Raw genomic sequence first — 9,497 nt, 5'->3', positions numbered from 1 at the left:
CTGCTGTGTCTGTGAGTTATCTCTGCATGTCTGTAGATGCATTCAGGTCTCTGCGTGCATGTGTCTGTGTGTGTACGTGTTTTCAGATCCGCCATGCAAGACAGTGTGGAATGACGTAAGAAAACATGAGCCGGTAATGCCGCAGAGCTTCCTTTTCCCCATCTGCAAAATGAAGGAGATGGAAGAGATGACTTTTTATTTACTTCCATAAAGGGAGCGTGCAGTCATGGAAATGTGGTGGGCTTGAGAATGTGACAAATTTGGGTGCGTGTAACCTCGCCGAGTTACTGTTCTCGTCGGAGCATCCATTTCCTTGGCACCCAAAGGGGCAGTGGATGTCTCTGTAGAAGTGTTGCCACAACGATTCGGTGAGATAAAATAAGTAGAGGCGGTGTGTGTGCCACGTAGTAGGTGCATCGTTAATATTCCTTCGTGTCTGTCCTCGCACCCTGGTGCAGTCCTGTTTCTGAGAGTAAGCAGGACTGTCAGAATTGCCCAGTGATCTGATGAGGGTGCTGGCCCTTAATACATCATAACCCTACACACACTTTCATTTTTATACCACATTTTCTCTTCTCTATTGATTCTTACGAAGAGATGGGTCAAATAGGTGCCATTGCAAAGATGTGAGAGAGAACCATGAGGCTTTGAAAGAAGAGGAGCCAGAGGCAGGCAGGGGGCCAGGACCCAGGTGTTGGTTCCTGATGCAGTACATCCTTGGCATGCCGAGAGCACCAAAGACTGCCTGCTCTCAGGAGGTCCAGGCCTTCCCTGAACTGCCAGGATCAAACCTGAGGAGCCTCAGACGCACTCAGACTCTCCACCAAACAGACAGAGGGAACCAGCCGTTGGTTCTGTGCATGGGAATTGGAGGGATGCCTCTGATAAAGGGTGTCTAATCATTCCCAGAGCTGGTTCCGATAGCCTGCAAAAAGCAGATTCCCCCTCTCCTAAATAACCAATGGTGTTGTAGACTCCCAAAGCCAGATTCATTAGCCTCACCACCCGTGTTAGTGTCAGATTGGAGTCTAAATGACGCGTGCTGGTTTCCTGAAATCTAAGTCACGATCAAGCAGTATAGCTTGGAGTCCTAGAACAAGAAGACGTCCTCGGGCTAACGATTGTGCCTCGTCTCGTGAGGAGATGCCTTGAAGGAGATGTATACAGTTGCACATTTAACTTTGAGCAGGTTTGCAGGGGAAAAACCCTAGTCCTTAAATGATGGTTGCCTTTTGGTCAGGGGCTGCCCAGCAGGCCAGGCCCCAGGAAATTGCCAGCTTGGTCAGCAGCCATGCTTCTGCCCCCGAGTCGCCCATGTGCCTTCCGTGCCTCCCCAGCACCCTGTTCTGCTGAGCAGCTCAGCCATATCTGGCAGGATTTGATCGGGTTGTAATTTTCCCATGATTCCTTTCCCATTTTTCTTTATAAAAAAGGTATCAACTGTACCTGGTTACAATAAGGAATAAAAAGAGGTAATATATAAGGAAGTACAGATTAAAATGCTATCTAAGTGGAAGGTATATTATAATGTAAACAAAGTATATCATTTCACATCTATGGTACGGTATCTAAGATGCATAGTTTGGCTCTCAATGACCAAAACATTTAGTTAGAGTAGATATACATGCGTGGTATAACATATGACTTACTTTGGTCTACCATGTGTTTTTATAGTATATATTATGATCCATAGAATTCTATAACGTCTTACGACGTGTGTTCCCAGTGCAGAGAAAAAGGGAATAAAAAAAAATCAGTCGACATTAGGCTATTTCGGCATTCAAAACACAAGGCCCAGATTTGTGATTTTTAACAGCTGAAACTGGGAGAAAGAAAACTAAAAATACTAATGGAGACGACCGGCAATGTGGCCCACGGGGGAGGAGAAGATCCCTGGGAAGACAGAGCCCTGAGAATAAGGATGGGGAAGGGGCACAGCAGGGAGAGGGGCTTCCCAGGAGGAGATGGACGGGTTTGGTTCGGCAGTGATTGTTCTTACTATTTATGAAGCCAGATGAGGAGCTATAGGGCTCGCAGTGGCCCTCGTGTCTGCTGATTAGCTAGAGATTATATTGATGATGTAATAAAAATTCACTTTGTCTATTAAGTTTCACCAGGACAATCAGGGAGAGATTAGATAAAAATCAGAGGAAGTGAATAATAGAATGGAGGATGAAAGACACGAATCTCGCTCCCACCGCGGTCCCAGTCTGTCTCTCCCCTTCTCTGCCCCAGGGGGCATGTGCAAAGACACTCCAACCCCAGCACCCAGGCAAAGCTGAGCCAGAAACTTCCTCTGAGCTGAGCTGCTTTAGGGGTAGGGCATGGACCAAATATGATGCTGGCTGAAGTTTACAGACCTTGTTTAATATTTGATTAACCCTTTGGCACGGCAGCCCCTGTGGACCCACAGGCCCTGCTGGGGAGGTTTGGGGAGTGCCCAGCCTCTCAGTGGCCTGGGTTTCTCTGGGACTGTAGCAAGGGAGGTGGAAATCTGAGCTGCCCAGGCAGGCCCTCAGCGCCCACCAGTAGCCAGAGGCCTCCCTGCCTGACAATGTTTCCCTTTGGCTTGACTTGTGCCAGAAATTCCCTCAGATTAGCGATGTTTCTTCGAGTTACAGCCTGGGCTGTAAAAGGTCCCTGCTAAAAGTCACATGGCTGCAGAGACAGTAACACATTAGTGTCCATTAGCCGCCACGGACACGTCTGCCCAGTTTGATTTTGTCAGATCAGCAAGGGGCAGGACTTTGAAAAGATAGGAAAAGGAGGTCACTTGGATCGGGACTATTGTGCCTGAGAACCCTAGGTTCAGGTTCGTGGTGTGAGCTCTGGGGCTTGGGACTTAGGGTTTGGGGGGATATGGAGAAAGCAGATTGTCCAAGAACCGAGAGGGTGCTGAAAGTCCACCATTAGTGACATTCACATCCCTGCAGAGACTCCAGCTCTCTGATGTCCTGCCCTGAGAAATCCCTACGGTTAGGAAGACATCAGGGATCAAAGTCTCCGGAATGCCTGTAAGAGGGGAGTCTCCCTCCCCTAAAGGGCTGCCTTCGACCCTCTGGGCTGGGTCTTTCTTCTGGTGATGGGAGGGGTAGCCCTTGCCACACTGCTGTAGTAAGCCAGCTGCCTGGAGACCTTGGCACCCTTGCCTGGGTGTGCTGTCCACACCGGGAGATCTGCCTGGGACTTTCCAAGATTCCCCCAACTGCACGACTAGTGTCACCCTAGGAAACTCTGTCCCCTGGCTTTGTCCCACTGCTGTCCAGCCCCGTGCACTGGAGATGGGCACTGAGGAAAGGTGGAAGGTGCAGAAAGATCACAACCTCCAGAACCCACAGTGGTTCATTTGGGATGTTCATCTGAGCAAGCCTCTGGGGACAATCTGGATGCCTACCTTGGTGACAGGACACATGGCCACGAGTTTAACTATTCCATGAGTAATTTCTCAGCCCAAGTGGGCTGCACTGGGATACCTGAAGGACACTGCAGCCCCAAAGCAGGTGAAGACAGCCCTGGCAGGTTCTGCATGTGTCACTGGCCTCCTGGGAAGTATCAGCCACCCACCCATCCACCCCTCAGCTAGATTCTCCTCAACCAGGCTGGCTGTGAGTTCAGAGTTATTCAAAATGAGAAATTCCTTCGTCCACCAGTCTGAGAATGAGACTTTATTGCAGTGGGACAAAAACACAAAACATAATGGAATGAAACAAAACAGAACACCCCAACCTGTCAGCTCTCCAGCCTCCCTGCTTTGTCTTGTTCCCATCTGCCAGCCTGGGCTTACGCTGTGCCTTTCTACCTGGGAACCTGGCACTGAGCCCCATGTTCCCTACCTGATTACTCATCTTTTGGGGGTTCCCACCACCCCCGCACAGCACATATGCATCGGGAAGTTTTATGTTTGTGGACACGCTGCCTTCTATCACATCCAGTTATTTTGTGGTAATGGGGGTGAGGTCCCTCAGCTTCTGAGGACAGGGCATGACGCTCAGGGCACCACAGTTGAACATGACTCTGCCACCCTTGAGGGAAGCCCATGTCTCCTCTGTTAGACGCAGGGCTTTTTGGTGGCTGAAGGACCCTGCATGTCTCTCCTGTTGTCTGTGAAGCCCACAGCTCCCTGTTTTTTGCAGCAGCCTGCGTCTGCACCATGGGGTGAGTGTGGATGATAGCTGGCTGGTGACTCCCTACTCTTGCCCTAGCAGGCCCTTCCTCTTGCCTCTGCTTGTCTGCAGGATGTTTTCCTCCCCTCTGGCTGTGTGGCCTCTGCTGCAGACCAGCCCTCTTAATCACTGGCTCAGCTGAGACAAGGTTAGAACCTTCAGAGTTCATGTTTATATATATTTTTTTCCTCTGAGAAACTTGAGAAACTGAAGGAGAAACAAAGCAAAGCCTCAGAGGTGGCATGAGGAGCCAGCCAGGGATCATTGACCCAAAGGGAGGAAGGAGTGGATGAGGCCTCTGTGTTCAGCCTTCCTGCTAGGCCCTCACCTGTCTCTGCTGGGCCCTCCGGGAGGAAGGGGTTCCAGGTCTGCAGAATATCTTAGGAGCTGGTTGGTCTGCCCTCAGAGGAATGACCCCTTGTCTGAGGTCAGAGCTGCTCTTGTGACTTGGTCTGCTTGGTGGCGGCTCACCACGGCCTGCCCCGAGACACCACACTCCCAGTTGCTGCTCCTTTCTCCCCCCTCAGGACCCAGCTCAGATGCCCAGTACCCAGCCTCATCCATTAGCCCCCATACAGAGGATTCTCAACTTGCCTAACAGAATTGCAGTGGAATTGAAAATAAATAGGATGATTTGCTTATTGAAAGAGGCTGACAGTATAGAAGAAGGTCTTTTTCGATAAACTAAAAAAAGAAAAATCAGAGAAAAACAAAGCCTGCAAAGAAGTCGGGGGCAGCTCTTTTTATCACTCTGATAACGAACGGGACTCCAGTTGCTGCACTGGAGCTTGGGCTGGATCCCTGGGCGGGTGTGCCATCTAATCTCTGACGCGTGCCCCGGCCCAGCCTATCCATCTCACCGTCAGCGTGTGAGGGTGTGCCTGTGTGCAGCTTCTGGCTTCTGCAGATTCCTTTACAGGAGTTGAGGGAGGTAGCAACTGGAGGTTGGACCTGTGTTGGGTCCCAGATCTGGAGGAGATTCTGGTGCCTTGTTGATAATCTCCCCAAAATATGGGATCAAGAATGAAAACCACAGTAAATCATAGATTGCAATGATTAATTTTTCAGATGAAGTAAAACTTACACGGGTCCGGGAACGACACTACTTTTCAGATTTTCTGATTCTCGCTTTGCGTGTCTCAGGCGCAGGCCTGACTTGTCAAGTGAGAGAACTGTCCCAGGGTTCTGGGTCACCACGCGGCGCAGGAAACTGCGGCGCAGGAGTAGCGGACCCTGGTGGGGAAAGGAGTAGGGTGCGCAGAGACAAGGCCGGCTGGGGCGGCGACTGGACTGCGGCAGGCGCTGGGCGTCGGTGTCAGGGGCCCGCGTCGTGCGCGCAAGTTCTTTCTCTCACCGTCAGAGGGCAGGCGACGGCTGGAGGACCAAGGAGCCTCCCCCGCGCACAGTTTGGGGGCCTCTCCCCAATACATGGGAAGGGTCTGAAGGAGTACCCTGGCTTCGGGGCGCTCTGCTGTTCTTTCTAGAGGTCCTCACACCCAGGCCTTTTGCTTGAAGGGGGAGAGGGCACTTTGGGCAGAGGACTGAATTCTGGCTCCGGGACCAGCCCTCCCTATACACCCTCTGTGGCCACGGCCAGCCTGGGCCGCCTCAAGAGCCAGTTGGGGGATCTGGGGACCGTCAGGGGTGGCCTTGATGGCTGGGATTCAGCTAGTAAGGCTGACTATGTGCCTTCTGCGGAGTGAGCCGCAGTGGCCAGCCAGGGTGGTTGTGAGCACCTGGGCTGGACCCTATGGGCCAGGGAGTCACTGTGTTTGGTGACCCTAGGTAGGTGGGTGGGGGTGGAAGTCAGGATGATTGGATGGTTGGATGTGGCTGTCTACAGGACCAGGAGCCCATGGGAAGAGGAGTCCGTGCTCAGAGAAACTCCATTTCCCATCCCACCCTCAAGCACCATTTCCTGGCTGGCGTTTAAAACCAAGGACATGTTCCCTGTATCTTAACAGTCCCTCTTTCATTTTTCATCATCATCACCATGAGGCCTGGACTCTAAGACAGTTTTCCTTCCAGCTGCCTCCATGTCTCTGGGAATAGGGGAAAGGAACGATTAAAAAGCCTACTGAGTCTTTCATTGTCCCTGGTTACATATCCCTGGGCCTGCCCTCTTCCCTTTATTAGGGGCCCCCAGACTCTGGTAGTCACTCTTTTCCACTCCTTTCTTAGAACACCTTTCCAGGTGTCACTCAGGGCTGCCAAGGAGGATCAGGAACACTCTGTGCCAGGGGATCCCAAGGACAAGGGGAGGAGGAGTTGGGACATCCCCCCAGGGAATTCTAAGGCCAAGGAAGCATGAGCTTTCCTCTCCTCCTCATTCACTGTGTGTGATGGTGAGCCTCGGTGAGAGGTGGCTATCTGAAGACCAGAACTTTCCTGCTCTACCAGCATCCTGCTCTACCAGCAGTGCTGATGGGGCAGCACCCAGAGATCTAGCTCTGCAGGTCCTATGAATGGCAGTGATTGATGTGACTGAATGCCATTCTTCCTAGGGTATCCAAGCTGCAGAGTGCACACTGGCATCTCCTGAGGCTAGGATCCCACCACACAGATGGGAACGTTTTTTGGGCTCATGACACCTCCTTAAAGATAGGCCTCTTCACACAGCAGGGGCGAAGATGCTCACTTTGTGCCTCATCCGGTGAGGCTGAAAGAAGCCAAGTATTGATTTGACAGAAAGATATGGATATGTTGGATGGATAATGGTTAGGGGATCCTATTTCTTTCTTTTCCTGTTCAGAGAACACCTCTCCTCTGCCCCGCCCTGCAGGAAAGCAGAGGCCGGATGAGGGAGAGTGTTCTCACTCGGTCACCCAGGGACGCCTCTGTACTTCTGGTCTCCTTCCAGGAGTTCAAGACCATGAAGCCTCTGGGAACAAGGTCCCCCTCTCCCACCATGGCAAGCACTCCCAACATCTTTGCCTCTCCGTATATTCTTAGAACCAGTCAATATGATTAATTTTACATGGACACAATTTCCTGCTGCTGCCGCGGAGTCCTCCCAGCCTCACCCATCAGCAGCGACATGATACAGTTTCTGGTTATATTGGTCAACCAAGATATTGATATTATTAATAATGGATATCTATATGCTGACCTTTGTCCACACAACTGAATCACTCTGGGCTGGCTGTCACATTTCTTTAAGAGGTATTGATAAGCCCATTACTGGAAGGGCATGTACAATCTTAGGTATGTGCTTTACACTCACCTTCAAGCACGTCCTGTGGAAATCTCCCCTTGTTGGATGAGCTGGTGTGAGCATGACAGCACGTGGTATGCAAGAGAATGTCTTGGAGCATGTGCGTATGGGGTGAGTGTATGTGTATGTGCACATGTGGATGTGTTCACGCATACGTGAGTGTGCATATGAGTGTATGTGTGTGTGGAGTCTGTCTTGAACACGGGCCCTTTTAGAGCTGATCAAATAGTCAATTAGAGCATTATAGGGAGGTAGCAGAACAGAGAGTTCCTACAAATACACTGTGATGTAGTGTTTGATCTTTGGATGCCTCTTGTCTCCTAGGACTTGCGCGAGGAGGATTGGCTTTATAAGGATATTATTAGGTTGATGCCTCATTCTCTCAATTTACCTGCCAGGCAAGAGACAGCACTCATTGGGAGCAGTCCGGCCAGAAACAGCCACCGGGAGGTGTGCTGAAGGCCATGCTGCAGGCTTGACTTTGGGGACATGCTACTCCCAGCCTCAGTCTCTTTCTCTGTAGAGTGGCAGGACTTAATCCGGCTCTACTTCCTTAAGGCCAGAGAGGGGAGGCTGATTCAGTTCAGCCTCTCTACCTCTGCAGCAAAACTCTGAATCATACAAATGCCACTCTGTCTTGCTTATTACCTGGCGTGGTGTGGCCATTGGCTAATTGAAAGGAATGGGTTTGTGTAGTACTGCGTAGCTTGCTTTGTATGCTCACGTATGTGTATGTGCACAGACATGCAGCCCTCATTCCCACACGTCTCCTGTGGCTGTTGTCACGCCTCTCTATGTGGACAGTGTTCAATCAGCTCAGTCAGTTTTATCAGCTCTCTCAATTCGGTCTACAGTGATCCCATTCTGTTCAGACCCAGACACGCTCACCTGTTGGGGGTGCCCCCTCACTTGTCCCTGTAAGGGGAAGCCGGCTAGCTACAGAGATCTTTTGGATCCTCAGACATAGCGTATGAATAAACCAGACATGGATTAATTAGGTGTGACTGCATCATTAAATTAGAATAATGAACAAACAGCCACGTATGGCATTCAAATCTGCCTAGAATGACTCCAAGGGTTGCTTTCAAGTACGTCACCTGTCAGTTTGTAGGTTTGGGGAGCTCTAGAGAGTGAGGCTCCTGTCACATCTTGGGAAATACGTTTTCTAGGCACCAACTACCTGAAGCAAGGACCCTCCTTCAGTGGGCACCAAGTCTACAAGTGAATCCGAACAATGACTTGGTTCAATATAGCATCATCTATGCATGCTTCAGCTTCGAGCATTTCTCAGTGTGAAATACGACAGTAGCACAGGTGCTCAAGAGATGGGAGGGAAAAGTTAAGAGGTGTGGGCAGTGGATGTGAAATGTATTGATCCCATAATATTTATGTGTACGTGCACATGGTTGCTTGTGCATGAGGGTATTTACACACAGTGCACACACACAGATCCCTTTTGGGTTTCTGTGACATTTTTTTTTTTCCTACCAACATTCCTTGTTTCCCTCAGATAGATTCGAAGGTGAACCAAGTCTCAGTTGTGCAATTTCAGAAACAGCTGCTGAACGGCAGCCCCCCCGGTCCTCGGTCCTCGGCAGACAACAGCTCTCACAATCCCCGTCCTAGGACAGAGCTGCTGTTCAGAAAGAACTGTTTGTCTTTAACAAAGAGGAGGAAGCCTACACTAAGAGGGAAGAAAATGGGAAGCTTGCTTGCCTCACTGGTGAGCTGTGGGACAGACTAATACAGCGGGGCTTTGTTAGTAAGATCTGTTAAGTCTCTCGAAACCTTTGATCTGTAGCCGCTCTTAACAAAGGTGATAATTAATTAAAGCAGAGTGTATTGCAATAAAGTAGCATCGCGGTCAGTTTATGCGCTGTCCAGAGCCGGCCTTCGGAAGTCTCTGTCAATTAAACTCTTGTTTGAGGCCAGCTCATTATCAATTTTTTTCCCTGAGTTTGATCAATATTTTTGGCTATTTGGTCCACATGGAACCAGGACTATGTCTGTGTCTCTACGAGGGCACCCATTTATTTACATCTTGCAGATGGCTACCACATCCAATTTATTCCCGAGCTGAGCTGCTGGGAATTGCTCTGTCTGAGAGCCTCAGTAAGCTC

The 9,497-nt window shown here is 50.3% G+C and overlaps 1 protein-coding gene across 1 annotated transcript in view; it reads right to left on the bottom strand.

The window, feature by feature from the left end:
- Positions 1 to 249: 249 nt before the first annotated feature.
- Positions 250 to 9,497, bottom strand: part of LOC102478975 (CUGBP Elav-like family member 4) — a 17,563-nt gene continuing 8,315 nt past the window's right edge. The window contains exon 2 of the mRNA XM_006162413.2: positions 250 to 466. Coding sequence (XP_006162475.1) covers positions 420 to 466 — 47 coding nt within the window. The 3' untranslated portion in view covers positions 250 to 419. The remainder of the gene's footprint in view (positions 467 to 9,497) is intronic.

The sequence above is a fragment of the Tupaia chinensis genome, unplaced genomic scaffold, assembly GCF_000334495.1.
Source record: "Tupaia chinensis unplaced genomic scaffold, TupChi_1.0 Scaffold139952_1, whole genome shotgun sequence".
Classification (NCBI taxonomy): domain Eukaryota; kingdom Metazoa; phylum Chordata; class Mammalia; order Scandentia; family Tupaiidae; genus Tupaia; species Tupaia belangeri.
This window is presented reverse-complemented; position numbering and strand designations above follow the sequence as displayed.